Source organism: Grampus griseus, assembly GCF_964374135.1.
Source record: "Grampus griseus genome assembly, chromosome: 21".
Taxonomy (NCBI): Eukaryota; Metazoa; Chordata; class Mammalia; order Artiodactyla; family Delphinidae; genus Grampus; species Grampus griseus.
This window is the reverse complement of record NC_139015.1, coordinates 33,949,244-33,966,065: the sequence shown is the minus strand read 5'-3', so window position 1 is coordinate 33,966,065 and position 16,822 is coordinate 33,949,244. Positions and strand designations below refer to the sequence as shown.

The window sequence follows — 16,822 nt, the reverse complement described above, 5'->3', positions numbered from 1 at the left end:
AAAACCTGATTCTGAATCTGGTCCAAGATTAAGCGATGAGACTTTGGTTTTATTTGCATTAGGAGACCTACTCCAAGCTGCCTGGGAAGATCCAAGGATGCCAGGATGCTAGCAACAGCTTTTACAGAAACACAAGAAATGAGGGACGCTATGGTCTTGTCACCAGCCCATAGGGTGGGTTTGGAGGAAACAATTCCATAACGGTCATTCAGCAGAAACATCAAAAATTAGAGTAATCGAATTAATTTAAAAATGATGTAAAGACCAATAATTTATCTTGATATTCATGAAGATGAAAAAATAAAAGCCACACAGAGTCATAAAGGAATGAAAATCGTTCAAAATAAAATCTAACTGCTGGCAAAAAACTGAAGACAAAGTAGCCCTTCAATACGTTAAAAAAAAAAATTGATGACTAAGATTTATTTTGAGATTTGGTCAATTTTTAGTAAAATTAAAATTTCTTAGTCTTTTTCTTTCACATCTACTTCACAGTCACTAAGGGACACATGTATAGCTTACTTCTTGGAGAATTAAAAGCATGGCTGGACTTTCTGTTACTGATGATAAAGTATGACGGGAAAAACATTATTGGTGTTTATGCTATTTTCTAAAGAAAACATCTGAAGGTAACTTTCATTTTCTATAAAACTCGCACACTTATGAAAAGTGGTCTTCTTGGTCTTCCTGGCAGCACTGGGGCTGCTGTGTCTCACAGCTGGGGGATGACCTATGCTTTGTCGCCTCTGCTCGGCGCCCCTCCAGCTGCACAGAGCCAGCCGCGTGGCTGTACATGGCAGCCTACAAGCAGGGATCTTAAGCAAAATTCAAAAAGTAATGCCACGGAACGTGTTCATCAAAACATAGGCCATCTGCTTCATGGTATCCATTACTACAAATAAATGACTAATTTTAAAAATTAGTATAAAGTAAATAGATATTTAGCTCTTCTCTTGGAACACTGCCCTGGATGGGCATAGGGAACTCCTGAACACTCCTTTCAGAGGGGTCTGTGACTCGCCTGTGGCCAGCAAGCAGGAGAGGCTCACCCCCAGCCCCTGCCAATGCCCAGACCTCACACTCGACAGGGGCACTGCCAGCATGTGAAGGTGGCAACCCTCCCACAACTCATCTTGGATCACGGGGTGGGTACATGCTTTCTTCTGAGGGCATGGGCCCAGAGGGAAGATAATTGAGGGCCTCATAATTAAGTAACAGAGCCATTGTTGTTTTTAGAGCAATAGAAAACATTTTAGCTGTCTGTTTTTGAAATTAATGAAAAAATATATTTTCTGTATCAGATTATGCCAATGGAAAGAGGAAATAACGGGTGATGGGAGAGAAGGAACAGAAAGGGAAGGTGGTGGCGGAGAGGGGGACAAGGTGAAGAGGATGAAGGGGGAAGCAGAGAAAGGAGAGAAGAAGAGATATTTTACCAATACAGGAGCGAGGCCCATGGCAAGGAAGATGTAGAGAAGGCGGCAGAGAAAAGGAAAGACACACCGGGCTCCTAACTGAGAGAATGATGCAGTGTACAGTCTGTGCTCAGTCGGGCTGTTAACATCCATTCAACCAATGTGTACTGCGTGCCTGTTGTGTGCCTGGGTGTCAGGTAGGATTCAAACTTGCCTGGGATCAGTCCTGGCATCACGTTTATGATTTCAAAGAGGCATAAAACATACACACAGCTACTGTACAAGGCAGTGCTGCCCCGAGGACAGCAGCAGGGCCCGGCTGTCTGCTCCCTGTAGGTCCCAGTGTCACGATGGGCCGGGCACCCAGCAAGTATTCATTAAATGCTTCTCGGATGTGTCAAATGCTAACTTCGTAGTTCTTCAACTGCTCCACCATACAGTGTTAGGGTTCACTCTGAGTTGGCCACAGCAGCTAGCCGGGGGGCAAATGACACTCCGGCCAGAAACACCTACAGGCCATTCATTTAATAAGCAGTGGGAACCAAACCCAACCAGAAATTCTTCCCTGATAGGATCCCTAGAAAAGTTCTTAAATAGCTCCTAGGCAGTCCTGACCTCTGCCCCCAGGTTCTACCTTTGAGTATCTTCCGAGGTCTGGAGAGGCTAGAAATGGGTTTCATTTCTGAAGGAGCAAGTCAGGTGGGCTGCGTAGACGAGGTCCACACTCGCCGTTTACAGCCTCTCTCCCAGACACCTGCGACCTGGGCGTCACCAAAGCAGGCTGTTTGCTTCACACATTCTGAACGTTCCTCTAGACGTAAAATGCCCTCCAACGTTTCCGCTCTGCTTCTGCTGAACTGTCCTCCCAGATTTCCTTCTCCGTCCGCAGCCAGCTCCTCCCCCCGTGCGACACCCCGACCTGGCCTGGCCGCAGTCCACGGCCTTCCTTTACCCTCTTTCCTTCTCGCCGCGTTTCTTTCATTTTCTCCCCTGTCTCCGCTGTCTTCATCTTTTCCAACCTTTCTCCTCCTTGGTCCTGGCTCCCTACGAAGCCACACCCGTACGGACAAGCGCCGGAGAGTTTGATAATTTACTTCAGGTCAACAAAAGGGAAAGAAAAAAAAAAAAGTGAGCTCCAGCGACGCCGTAGCAGAAGCTCAGCCCGTGCAGCTGAGAAGGTCCCGCCCGCCTTGCCTGGGCCCCACCTGCCAGGACGCCCGGCGCTCGGCCGGGACCCGCCGCGGCCCGCGGGACACGCGTGGAGGGATGAGCCCCGGCGGCCGCAGGTGCGGGCGGCCCGGGCGGGCCTGGACCACGGACGGGGCGGGCGGGGACGTGCTCGGCCCACGCCTTCCCCTCCCTCGGCGCCCGACGGCCCCGGGCGGCCCAGCCCCGCGTAGGCTGGAGGCGGCCGGGAAGGGCCGGGAGGAGCCAGCGAGCGCGGGGGTTCCCGCGGGTCCGGGTCCCGCCGGCCGGCCCCACGCTCCTCCGCCCGGCGGGCTCAGGTGCCGGCGGAGCGGTGTCCGGTGTCGGGTGTCCGGTGTCGCAGCAACGGCGGGAGAGCCGCGGCGCCGAGGGCCAGGCCGGTGGTCGTGGTGAGGGGCGCGCGGGGCCGCGGGGCGCACGGGCAGCTCCGGCTCCGGGCCGGGTCCCCGAGGGGCGCGCGCGGGACTGCCCGGGAGGGAGCGCGCGGGCGGCGGGGTGGGGTCGCGTGGGGGTCGCGGGCGGGGGAGGACGGCCTGCCGGGCGCGCGCGGGCCGGGCGGCGGGGACGCTTCCCTCCTTCGAGGGCGCCGTGGGCGCTGGGGAAAGGCGCGAGGCCCGGGGTGGGCGCGCCGCCCCCGGAAGACGGGCCCGGACGGTGGCCGCAGGCGGCCCGGCGGTGACCTTCCCCCGCCCTCGGGTTCGCCGGGCGCCCCCGGGGTGGCGTTAGGGGCAGCGGGGAGTCACTGTTCAGGTTCGCTCAGAGTCGTCTTTCCCCCGCCAGAGTCACAGGAAGGAGGCAGGCGAGCTCCCCTCTTTCTAAACTTAGTCCCTGCTCGCCTCCTAAAGGGCTTTGTTTGACTGCCTGCTTAATAGAACGACTTGGATACAGGTTTTTTTTTTTTTTTTTTTTTTTTTGAGTGAAGAAGTAAGTGGAAGGCGTATGCGGGCATAGATCTGGCATGAGTGGAGTTTCTGGGTAAATCCGTGTACAGTGATTTCAAATTTCTGAAGAGGGGTGTATATTTACAAAATTTACCAAATTGCTGTCACCCTTGGCAATTCATTTTATCCTCAAAGATAGCCCGTGTGCAGATAGATTAATAACATAAAGTTGAGTAAGATAATTGAAAGTCTGAAAACAGAGCTGGCTGTTTTAAAAGAATTAGAATTCAAACTATATTCTTACCATTAAAGTTATACCGTCCATATCACACTATTTTTATTATTGATTTGGCTGTATCTCTGGCATTTGGGGTAAGGTCTCAGAGTCATTAAAAATACAATTAAAAAAAAAATAGGACAGTGGCTCTGGAAAGTGTGAGAGCTAGGCCACATCTCTAGGCATCCTGAAAGACAACTGTGACCCATTAGAAATTTATTTTTGGAAAAAGTAGCAGATGTGGACTTGTTGCTTGTCATTTCTGTCTTTTAAGAAAAGTGTTGTACAAGAAGAAAACCGAGTTAGCCGAGCTTTCCTTTTTACTGGATCTTGCGTAAGTGGAAGCCTACTGCCCTCAGTGTGTTAGACACGGAAAGTCATGCCCGTTTGGATCAGTAGCAGCACTGATTGTCCGGGATAAAGTGGGGAAACCCTGGTCAGCTAATTTCCTCATTTCCACTTCCTCTACCCCGGCTCCACTTGTCTCCGTAACTCCCCGCTAGATTATATGGCCTAGACCTCAGATTACAAAGGGTCACAGTTCAGGCTCATTTCACGGTGAGGAAACTCCCTACAGGGAAGTGAAGTGACAACCCAGAGACACACAGCCCGCAAGCCCGCAGCTGGCCGTCCCGTAAGTGGCCTGAGCTGTATTTGAGGGAGGCGTTCGTTCACACCACTGGGAGTCCACAGCCTCAGCGTGGCAGGCAGTGCATGTTATTCAGCAGCCTCGCCCCACATGAATGTTGTCAGCTGGGTCCCCAAGTTTTCTCTGAGGACAGAGGGAAGCCAGTGTCTTTCCCTTAAGGTCCATTAGTTATCTTTAATGCCAAAAAAACCCATGTTTGCTACAAAAGGCGAAACAGCACAAAATGGAAGCTGTGAGAGCTTGAACGTGTCATCCCCGAGGTGCAGAGCAGCCCTGCACCCCACTGCCCGCCCGTGCTGCTCCCAGGGACAGTGGGAGGGGGAGCCAGGAGACTGAGTGCCCGGTGAATGCCGTGGGCAGCATCGCCCACGCCTGGGCCGGCATGGCGGGCATTTCCCGCTGTCCTTCCTGGGGTGGGGGCTTTTCAATACCTGGCCTCCCCTGAGCTCACCTGCAGTTGCAGGGGTGAGGCTTCTGCCCCTGAGAGGGACCCTGCTTCGTGTGCTTTTGGTTCGTTTCCGCTTTCGCGAGAACTTGCTGGTTTTCATTCTAAAACTTCACCAGTGGTACCGCATCCCGATGATGCTCTGATTCTGGGTTCACAGACTCTGCTGTATTGACTTGGAGCCAGACTGCCTGGCGTACGCCTTTCCATCTTCTATAAAATGGGAATAGTGAGGGACTGAACTCCAAGATTATGGCAAAGATTCATTAGTTACTGCATGTCAAGCGCTCAAGGTAGTGGCTGCGCGGCAGGTGTCAGCACTTGTGACCAGGAGCGCTCTGGGTGGGGAAGTGGGGGGGGGGATTTGGCCCTTTCAGGGTTTTAGTTTTTAGGCTCAACCCACACTGTCCCTGTTGCTGGGAGTCACCCGATTCAAACTGGGAAACAGAGTGGAAGCCTCCAGCTTCACTGGGCTGCTTCCCTCCCCATGTTTAATTTCTGTGAAAGTCAACCCCTGCTCAAGGAACGTGCCAGCATAAGGACATTTACCGGAATGTCAAGGACTCTTTCCCTTTGGTTTCTTACCACTTGGTCTGGGAGCACCGGAGTCCAGTGAGCTGAGGACCTGCATTCTTCCTGCGGTTCTGACACCTACAGATAAGAGCTCAGCCTCAGGAAACCTCCCTTTAGTGTGGATTTAGTTGGCCCACCCCTGGAGAAGCTGTGAGACCCAAGAGTCAAGAAAGCATCACAGAACTTCAGTACTGTGGCCGTTACAGCCTTTGAAGATCACCTCAAAGCAAAATACAAAGCTAGCAGGGAGCCGGGGGCGGGCATGGCTGACTGAGTTAAAGTCAGACAGTGCCTTTAATTAAAATTTTCTGTTAACGTTGTGTTCCATTTGAGTTTTGGTAGTTGAATGCGGCAGATTGTAGGATGCAGTTAACGGGAGTCGTGGTAGCCTCAGTAAAGGTCCCTGCTACACAATGACTCGTTAGTGAATCGAGCTATGTGTTGTGTATGCAAACCACTCTGGGTACCCTGGCTCTTGGGCTGTTGCTCATGCTTCTCTCGGAAGACTGGTGTAAATGGAGAAACATTCATGAGGAGTATGAAAAGGTGAAGCTGCAGGGGCCTCCCAGGGGTGAGAGGAGCATCACAGTCTGGCTGGGGAAGGACCAGGTGATGGAACTGGGAGAGCCATGGTGTGGCTAAGTGACTAGTCTGAGGTTTAAGAGCATTTGAACTTAGTTTGGAGAAAAAGATATTTGAGAGGGCGTGGCTAGGTGGTGGGATTATTGAGGCATTGTAAGCACAAAAGGATTCGTCAGTTTCTTAGACCATCGGTGATCCTGGAAAGTCGAAATAAGTAAGCTTTTTTTGTGTATCCTATTATACTGGAACCAAATAAACATCTTTTTTTTTTTCAGAATGGAAATCTATACATTATTTCCTTCTGATTACAAAAATATGAAGGTTTGGTATATTTTTTTAAATAGACCAAATAGAAACATGTGAAGTAGAATGAAACCGCAGTGGGGTAAGCACCCCCATGAAACAACCTGTGTTCTTAGGTCCAAGGTTCCTTCCTCTGAGAAACTCTCTTACAGAGCCAGGACCCTTTGTGATGAGCCTGGTCACCTCCACTCCCCCAGTTTATCTGGTCTGTAAATTTAGATCCTATTAAATTAGGTTATCTGGAAGAGGTACACCTAAAACCTGGTGACCTTCCAAAATGTACATGAATGTTCTCTCCTGCACCTGCACAGTTTTCATGGTTCTAGTGTGTTGTCTGAACATTGTATTGTCCTTTTGTGAAGATGAAAGTACATAATTGTATTTATTTAGTGCTACTTTTAAGGAGAAATGGGAAAATGGCACTGTGGTCTAATGTTTATTTCTTCTTTTTCCTTCCTTGAGCATGGCTTAGGTTTGGTTTGGGTTTGGGTGGGTAATTCTGAGAAATCTCAAAAACGGTATTTCCTTTTGAAATAACTTCTTTTAATTTTTCCCTGTGCCTTTGTCTCTTTAACTCTGTTCTTAGCCATGGACGTAGTGGGTTGTTGGGCTCTGAGGTAATAGTATGTTTGCTTAGTTGGGAGAAGGCCAAACCTCTGTTCATTTTTTTGTTTCCCTGAGATTGACCTGTTAGGGTTTGTTTTGTTTTTTGATAAAGTATCTTTGGAAATTACAGGATACAGGTTACACAAACTCTTAACAAAGCTTGATTCAGCTTTCTTGTGAAATGAAAAGCAATACTGTATTTCCTCCAAGTTTTATTCCTAAGCCTGTCCTGGCCCCATGTCTGCACATTTTAACACTTTTTAACACGGCCTGCATTTTGCCTGTTGCTCTTTGCAGGTTCATGAGTGGCGTTTTGGACAGGATGCTTGGTGCCGGGAACCCAGAGCCAGTTTGTTGAATTACTGTCCCAGCCCCTCGAGTCTCGGGGAAGGTCTGCGGGTGCCTCCCAGGGCCAGCCCAGGTGAAGGCAGCCCTGGAAGCCATTTTCAAGAACTTTTGCCACAGGTGTAAAAGACTCCACCCTTGCAAAGATGCTGAAACAGATACTGTCGGAGATGTACATAGATCCTGATCTGCTGGCAGAGCTCAGCGAAGAACAGAAACAGATCCTGTTCTTCAAGATGAGGGAGGAGCAGGTCCGCCGATGGAAAGAAAGAGAAGCAGCAATGGAAAAACAGGAGTCCTTGCCAGTGAAACCCAGACCAAAGAAAGGTAAGCGGAGCCCGCCTTGCCTGGGAGCCTGCACGTGGGATGCCTCCCCGCTCTTTCCCACGTTTCACACCAGTCAGAAGCAAGCCAGGTGTGAGGTCTAATTTGGCAGGTGGACCCTCAGTGTTACTGAGATTTTAATGGTGCAGTTTATTGACTTGAAGTCTCCATGCTCGTGCATGTACACACACACACACACACACACACACACACACACACACACACACACGCACGCACATGCCAATTACCCTGGAGTTGTGAGGCCAAAAGCAGATCTCTTACTCGAAATCAGGCTGATCTTAAGCTGCAGTAAAAAGTCACCCGTGGAGCTGGACCTGAGGGGAATTAAGGAAGAGTTCTATCCCCATATTGTCACAGACAACTAATATTCTGCTACCAGCATACAAAGTCTTTGTGTCAAAATCTTTGTAGCAGTGCTGTTTGCATTTCCTAGATTCTAAGAGATATTTCTTTGAGTTTTCTTTTTTAGGGAGATTCACTCTTAAAATGCAAATACTACTAACAGGAAAAAAGTCATAATACTAATTTTTTAGTGTGAGATTATTTTTCAGATGTACTACGTCTTCCTGACTCAAGGAATCCCTGGTAACTTGAGAAGGCCTTTCGGGACCATGGGTGAGGAGGAATTCCTTGTACATCAGGATATACACACACAGATGTGGAAAAGCACACATTAACACCCCCCCCCACACACACACGCACATTCTGTTATGGATGAATACCTATTTTGTTTAAAAAAAGCACAGTTTTCGGCTTTAAATTGTCAAAGTGTGATGGGGAGCCTTTATTGAGTAATGGTCAATAGAAAGTTAATTGGTCTTAGTGATTTATTCCGTGTCACTTCTTGCTATCATTTTGAAATTGTTAAACTGGGCATAGTTCAGAAAACAAACCTGATGTCTTTACAGGAGATGGAGCCACATTTGTGCTCTGGGTGGGATCACCTCTGTAGGAGAGCATTACATTTTCTCTTAAAGGCAAAATGCTTGTAGGTTTTGCCTCTTTACTTTGTATTTACTTTTAAAGTTGCACTTGTTCATTTATCAGTGTTTATGAAATCCTATATTTGGGATGCTTTTTCTGTAATAAAATGTTATCATTTGGAAAAAAACAACACAGTTTTCAAGGTCACTTACAGAGAGGTATTCAAGATCAATCTCTCTTCATTTTTCATTAAGCCAGGAAAAATTAAATTTGATAAAACCATTCAGGGTTTCAAAGATTGAGAACATGAATCTAACTTGTATACACAGACTCAAAAAGGAAGTCAGTTTAGTGACCTTTACCTTGTACTGCCTTTCATTAAAACCTTTTTCCAATTAAGCCTTTATTTTCCTTTTAAATATTTATTTATTTGGCTGCGCCAGGTCTTCGTTGCTGCGTGCTGGATTTTCGTTGTGACATGCGGGATCTTTAGTTGCAGCATGCGGCATCTTTTAGAATTAAGCCTTTATAGTGATACGGAAACAAGTATGAGCATCTCATTTATTATTACTATCATCAATGGCAGCTATTTATTAAACACCTGTTTTGTCAGACACCACACAAAGCACTTTTACATACGTTATATGTCATCTTCACAATATTTCTGCAAAATAGGTATCAGTTGTCCTGTTTTACAGATGGAAAAACTTAGAATCAGAGAAGTTCAGTAATAAATGCAAGGTCACACCACCAGTTAGTGCCCAGATCTTCTGGGTTTCACAGTACCCTACACTCTCCAAATAGATACTTGTTTTTCCTTCTAGAGGTAACGCGTCCAAACTGAAGCATGAGCTTTTATCTTTCTGAACTGGCTCCTTCATTTCCTTGCACCCTTCAGTCAGAGTTTACCAGGTGTAACCAGGCCACTGGGCACCATGCTGGTTGTGAACATAACACACAGATGTGGTGCGTGACTCTGAAGCCTGGTGACAGCAGAAGGGCTCTTGCCCCTGGAATCGTTGGCCCAGGCTCTTTGAAACACTTTGGGCTTCTCATGTTTGCTGAATTGTTCTCCTCGTGCTGACTTAAGACAATAATTTCCGTTTCTTTGCTTAAGTTCTTCCTTTGCAGGGTTTGAATCTACCTCTTCAAAAACCTATGTTACTTTATAAGTTAAGTGATCATAAAAAATGTATGTTGATTTACACAGTGGAATAGGTGTATATCAACATACTTTTTTAATGATCACTTAACTAATCTAAAAAATACAACAAACTAGTGAATATAACAAAAGAAGCAGATTCACAGACGTAGAGCACAAGCTAGTGGTTACCGGTTGCGGGGAGAGGCAACGTAGGGGAGGGGGAGTGGGAGGTACAAACTACTGGGGGTAAGACAGGCTACAAGGGTGTAGTGTGCAACACGGGGAATAGAGCCAATATTTTGTAATAACTGTAGATGGAGTGTAACCTTTAAAATTGTTTAAAAATTTTAAAAAGTAAATTAAAATCAGAAAAGAATCAAAAGAAAAAGGTGAAATTAATTTTAATATATTTATTTTACCCAAGATGCCCAAAATATGATCATATCAATATATAATGCATATAAAAGTATTAATGTGGTATTTTGCATTAATTTTCCTCCTACCAAGTCTCTGGTCATTTACCTGTCTAGCACACCTAAGCCCAGAGCAGCCTCATTTCGTGTGCTCAGTAGTGACCTGTGGCCAGCGGCTACCAGACTGGACCCTGCAGCTTCTGCCCTCTCGTTACGCCCCAGCAGGCAGACGAGGTCCAGAATTCTGTCCCTCTCTAACAATCATATTTTCACGCTACATTTCGAAATGATTTTCTGATCTATTACTGAGTTAAATCCATACTTCTGATTGTTTTTTAGCCTCTCCTACTTTGGCCTGAGGATTACTGTAAGGTGGACAGGCTCCTGGGATACACAATATGCTAGTTATCACTAAAAGTCTAGTGATGCTTTTTGAAAACTCACCACAGTAGGCTATACAGAGAAAAAAATGACCGGATGACAGCGAAAGAACTGCTAAGTGGTGAGCTAGAATGGTAAAGGAATGGGGTGGACATAGATATATTTATGAGCCAAGAAAAGGACAAGCTCAAAGCCACAGCCCAGCTATGAACCACTAAGGAAAAGTAGCACTTAAGTCATCCAGACCGTCCAGGAGGAACACATGCTGAGGGCTCGACAAGCAGCAGCTGGGGCCTCGTTCAGCCTGGGGAGCCTCAGCCATGACAACACGGCCTTGACTCTCTGTGGCTTGATCACCGAAGACAGAGCAAGATGAGACACAGAGGAGGCCTGTCTTTATAGGGGAAGTGGAGAAAGACTCTCAGAACTTTTCCTTTTCTGTAGTCAAAGAGGAACCACTGTGGTGCAAAACGTATTGTTCCAAGTGTTAAATTTAAGGGAGTAATGAACTTCTGTTGTGAAAAACTGATAGAACTAGTCTCATAGCATTGTGGTCAGAAAAGATGCTTGATATGTTTTCAGTTTTCATAAATTTACCGAGACTTGTTTTGTGGCTTAGCACAAGATCTATCCTGCAAACCGTTCCATGAGCACTTGCAAAGAATGTGTATTCTGCTGCTTTTGGATGGAAAGCCCTCTGTATGTTCATTAAGCCTGTTTGGTCTAATGTGTCATTTAAGGCCCGTGTTTCCTTATTGATTTTCTGTCTGGCTGATCTGTCCATTGCTGTAAGTGGTGTGTTAAAGTCCTGTACTATTATTGCATTACTGTCAATTTCTCCTTTGTTAATATTTGCCTTATATTTTGAGATGCTCATACGTTGGGTGCATATACAACTGTAACAATGTTACAATTGTTATATTTTCTTCCTGGACTGATCCCTTGCTCAGTATGTAGTGTCCTTCTTTGTCTCTTATAACAGTCTTTATTTTATTTTATTTTATTTTTTAATTTTTTTTTTTATGGTACGCGGGCCTCTCACTGTTGTGGCCTCTCCTGTTGCAGAGCACAGGCTCTGGACGCGCAGGCTCAGCGGCCATGGCTCACGGGCCCAGCCACTCCGCAGCATGTGGGATCCTCCCAGACCGGGGCACGAACCCGCATCCCCTGCATCGGCAGGCCGACTCTCAACCACTGTGCCACCAGGGAAGCCCAACAGTCTTTATTTTAAAGTCTATTTTATCTGATATAAATATTGCTACTCTGGCTTTTGTTTTGTTTTGTTTTCCATTGGCATGGAATACCTTTTTCCATCCCCTCACTTTCAGTCTGTATGTGTCTCTAGATCTGAAGTGAGTCTCTTGTAGGCAGCATATATACGGGTCTTGATCTACATCCATTCAGCCAGCCTACGTCTTTTGGTTGAAGCATTTAGTCCATCATTTACAGTTAAGGTAATTATCAATATGTGTGTTCTTATTGCCATTTTGTTAATGTTTTGGATTCTTTCTTTTAGGTCTTCCCCCTCACCCTTTCTTCTTTTGTTCTCTTCTCATGATTTGATGACTGTCTTTGTGTTATGTTTGGATTGTTTTTTTCTTTTTCATGTGTATATCTATTATACATTTTCGGTTTGCTGTTACCAGGAGGCTTTTGTATAGCAGCCTATATATATATATATATATATATATATATATATATATATATATATATATATACGTGATTGTTTTAAGTTGCTGATCTCTTAATTTCAAATGCATTTTAAAAACCCTGCTTGTGTACTTTCCTCCCCCACAATTACTATTTTTGATATCATATTTTACATCTAATTGTTTTGTGTACCCCTTAACTGGTTATTGTGGATATAGATGATTTTACTACTTTTGTCTTTTAACCTCCTTGCTAGCTTTGTGTGTGGATGATCTCCTACCTTTACTGTATATTTGCCTTTTTCATTTTGTAATTTTCTTGTTTCTAGTTGTGGCCTTTTTCACCTAGAGGAGTTCCTTTAACATTTGTTGTAAAACTGCTTTCATGGTGCTGAATTCTTTTAGCTCTTGCTTGTCTGTAAATCTTTTGATATCTCCATCGAATCTGAACGAGAGCTTTGCTGGGTAGAGTATTCTTGGTTGTAGGTTTTTCCCTTTCATCACTTTAAATATATTGTGCCACTCCCTTCTGACCTGCAGAAAAATCAGCTGATAGTCTTATGGGACTTCCCTTGTATGTTATTTGTTGCTTTTCCCTTGCTGCTTTTAATATTCTGTATCTTTAATTTTTGTCATTTTAATTACAGTGTGTCTTGGTATGTTCCTCTTTGGGTTCGTCCTGTGTGGGACTCTCTGTGCTTCCTGGACTTGGGTGACTATTTCCTTTCCCAGGTTAGGGAAGTTTTCAGTTATTATGTCTTCAAATATTTTCTCAGACTCTTTCCCTCTCTCTTCTCCTTCTGGGCCCCTATAATGAGAATATTAGTGCATTTGATGTTGTCCTAGAGGTCTCTTAAACTGTCCTCATTTCTTTTCATTCTTTTTTCTTTTTTCCTGTTCAGCAGCAGTGATTTCTGCTACTCTGTCTTCCAACTCACTGATCCATTCTTCTGTATCATTTAGTCTACTATTGATTCCTTCTAGTGTATTTTTCATTTCAGTTATTGTATTCTTCTCTGTTTGGTTGTTCTTTATATTTTCTAACTCTTTTGTTAAAAAATTCGAACTTCTTGCTCTGTGCATCCAGTCTCCTCCAGAGATCTTTGATCGTCTGTACGAGCACTACCCTGAACTCTTTCTTGGGTAGATTGCCTACCTCCACTTCACTTAGTTCTTCTTCTGAGGTTTTATCTTGTTCCTTCATCTGGAACATGTTCCTATGCTGCCTCATTTTGTCTAAGTTGTTATTTGTATTTTTATGTATGTGGTAGGTTAGTTATGTTTCTTGGCCTTGGAAAAGTGGCCTTCTGTAGGAGATGTCCTGTGTGTCCCAGCAGCGCACTCCCAACCTGGTCACTCAAGGTATAGGCTCTAGGGGTGCCCCCTAAGAGGACTGTGTCGGCCCTTCTGTCATAGGGGCTGAGTGTGCGGGCCATCTGGGGGGCTTGGTTGGTCCCCAGCCTGGTTGGTTCTCAGGCCCTGCCTTGTGTGGATGCTGCTGGCTGCTGTGTAGATGGATCTGGCCATGAGGTGACTGGTTGAGGAATCCTAGGGGGCCCTGGGGCTAGTGCTGGCTCACTGGTGAGTGGAATCAGGGTACCAAAGACTCCAGGGATGTTGTGCACCCACTGACAGGTGAACGTAGGTCCTGGCGCTCGTGCTGGACTGCTGGCAGGCAGAGCCAGGTCCTGGAGTCTGGCTGCAGGGCCCAGGGATCCCAGAACTCATTTCAAATCATTGGTGGTTGGGGAGCCAGTTGCTGGCACAGTTGGGTCTGGGGTCTGGGGTGTCCTGAAGCTTGTGCTGGCCTGCTAGTGGGCAGGGCCAGGTCCCAGCTGGTCCCACAGTAGGGTCTGGTGAGCTGTGGGTGGGCTGGATCTGCAGGCTGTGGGATCATAGTTTTGTTGCTTCTGGTGTCTGCCTCCTGGCCAATGAGTCTGGTCTAGAGACTAGTGCCTGCTTCCTGGAGCGAAGGGTCAGTGCCTGCCCACTGGTGTGTGGAGTTAGGTCTTGGCCCTCTGGTGGGCAGGGCCAAGTCTAGAGGTGTGTCTAGAGTCAGCTGTGGGCTCAGGAAGTCTTTAGGCAGCCTGCTTATGGGTGGGGCTATGTCCCCATCCAGTTGGTTGTTTGGCCTGAGGCATCCTAGCAGTGCTGCCTACAGGCTGTTGGGTGGGACCAGATCTTGGCGCTCACGAGCCAAGATGGCAGCCACCAATAGCAATGTTCTCGCAATAGAATGTTCCCAGATATGTCCGCCACCAGTATTTATGGGCCCAGGGTGATCCGTAGCCACCCCCACCTCTCTGGGAGACTCTGCAAGACCAACACGTAGGTCTGGCCCAGGCTCTTATCAAATTACTGCTTTTTGCCCTGGGTCCTGGTGCATGTGAGATTTTGTGTGTGCCCTTTAAGAGTGAAGTCTCTCTTTCCCCCACTCCTGTGGGGCTCCCGAAATTAAGCCCTGCTGGCCTTTAAAAGTCAAATGCTCTGGGGGTCATCTTCCTCGTGTAGGAACTCTGGGCTGGGGAGGCTGACGGGGGCTCAGCATGTTCACTCCTGTGGGAGAACCTCTGCAGTACAATTATTCTCCAGCCTATGGGTCACCCACCTGGTGTACATGTCTCGTGACTCCTTCTTTATGTCTTTAGTTGTAGAATATCTTTTCTTGAAGGTTCTGGTCTTTTTCATCGATGGTTGTTCTGCAGATAGTTGTGATGTTGGTGTGCTTGTGAGAGGGGGTGAGCTCAGGGTCTTTCTACTCCATCATCTTGGGCAAACTCCTCTTTTGATTTTTTAGTTGGGCTACTAGAAAATGTATAATGACAGGCAGAGCGCCCACTGGACAGCACTGCTCTAGACAGTAAACATGGCACCAGCCAGCACTGATTGAGCTGAAGGCATGTCAGACCCTGAACTCTGTGATTAAATATATCATCTCATTAAATAGTCACAGCCAAGCCTGGAGCTGAGTTACCGTTCACCTTTTACAGGTGAGGAAAATGAGGCTGAGGGACCTTAATAACTTGCCCGGGGCAGCAGCTAGTAAGTGGCCCTGAGTCTGACTCTCCCGGAGCCAATGCTGTCAACAAACATTCCACCCATTCAGCTTACCTGGAGCTTTGTAACAGTTCCTGTTGTCTAGGTGCCCTGCTCGCGTCTGAACACGTGCTTGCATCGGCATCCTGCCGTGGAGCATTTATTCTGTAAGATTCTCTCTGGTAACACACACAAAGGAGGCTGCCTAGCAATGGACCTCTCTCCAGCTGGCAGAAGCCTCACGCAGGAGGCTGGGCTCTGGGCACCGTGTGTGGTGCCCGAGAGGCTCCACGTGTGCCCCTGAAACAGACTCGGGCTTGTGAAATTTCATTTGTGGATTCTCAGGCAAGTTCCTTTATGCAAAATCTTCCCTTTTTCATGAAATGATGATAAAGCCTTGCTTTGTGCCACCTGCCGTGTCTACTTCCTCCCCTCCCTTCCCTTCATTCCTGACCCAGCACGGTGACCTCTGCTGCTAGAGTCAGTTCTTACCTCAGTCGATTCCTCAGCTGCGTCTGACCCTGTGAGCTGCCTCTCAGAGTCTCTTGTTGGTGTCATGGTCACTTGCTGTCTCCATGACGGCTTCTTTTTTCGTCTCTGCCTGACCCTGAATACCCGTGTTCCCCAGGGGAGTCTCACTCTACACCGGTGGTTGGTAACCTCGAGGTGGGATTGAGGGGCCCATAGACTCCATGGAAAACTTATGAAAAGCTTGGACCAGGAAAATGCACACAGAGGACGTTTCGTGTAGAGTTTCCCAATGCTCACAGACTCCCTGAGGCTCAGTCACAGACTCAGAGACTAGGTTAAGGTTAGGGTCCCTGTATTCTCTCCCTGGGGCATCTCTTCTGCTCTTTATGCCAGACTCTCACACCCGTATTTCAAAGCCAGACCTTTCACCTGAGCTTTGGTTTCCATGTCAGTTACCCAATGAGCATCTCCGCTCAGAAGACCCTTAGGCCCTACAAACTTGATGCAAAACCAAGTTAATCAGCATCACCACGGTTCTCCCCACCCCCAGGCCTGGTCCTGCCTCTCAATCTCCACCATGATCTGTGGCCCTGAGTCACCAAAGCCAGAAACCCGGGAGTCCCCTGGTTGCTCCTGACCTCACTGCATCCCACCTGCTCCATCCCAGGGAGGTTTTCCCCACCAACCTGCTTGTCTGTTAGTGTGTGCCAGCCAGAAGCCTTGTATTTATGTTGTTTCATTTAATCCTCGCAAGAATCCAGGGAGGTGAACGTTGCCCCCCTTATTCTTACAAATAAGGAAACAAACTTGGAGAAAGTAACTTGTGTGGGTCACCGGTGGAGTCAGGGTTTGAACTCAGGTCCAGATCTACTCCAGGTCTGTTCTGAGCCACTGGTCCCAGCCCTGTCTGTGCCCCTCACTCTGGGCTGCATAGTGTAACGGACTTGGTGTCTTATGCGTTGAGCACCGGATGCAGATGCTCACTGGCTGCCCTTCCCTTTCACCTCCACGAGCTGTGGACTCAGCGGGCCTCCCTCCTGGCTCACCTTCTCACTTGTCTGTGCCACCACCTGCTTCCCTGGACCATGGTGCCATGCACATTCTCCAACTTCCTTCCTGTCCTTTTGTCTCTATAGTAAGCATAAATATTTTTGAAGTTTTAAAGGATGGACCTGTG

The 16,822-nt window shown here is 47.1% G+C and overlaps 1 protein-coding gene across 1 annotated transcript in view; it reads left to right on the top strand.

Moving 5' to 3' along the window:
• Positions 1 to 2,679: 2,679 nt before the first annotated feature.
• The window catches only part of SH2D4A (SH2 domain containing 4A), a 73,085-nt gene continuing 58,942 nt past the window's right edge, over positions 2,680 to 16,822 (top strand). Inside the window, exons 1-2 of the mRNA XM_082680468.1 lie at positions 2,680 to 2,701; positions 7,235 to 7,609. Of these exons, the coding sequence (XP_082536594.1) occupies positions 7,429 to 7,609 (181 nt within the window). The 5' untranslated portion in view covers positions 2,680 to 2,701; positions 7,235 to 7,428. The remainder of the gene's footprint in view (positions 2,702 to 7,234; positions 7,610 to 16,822) is intronic.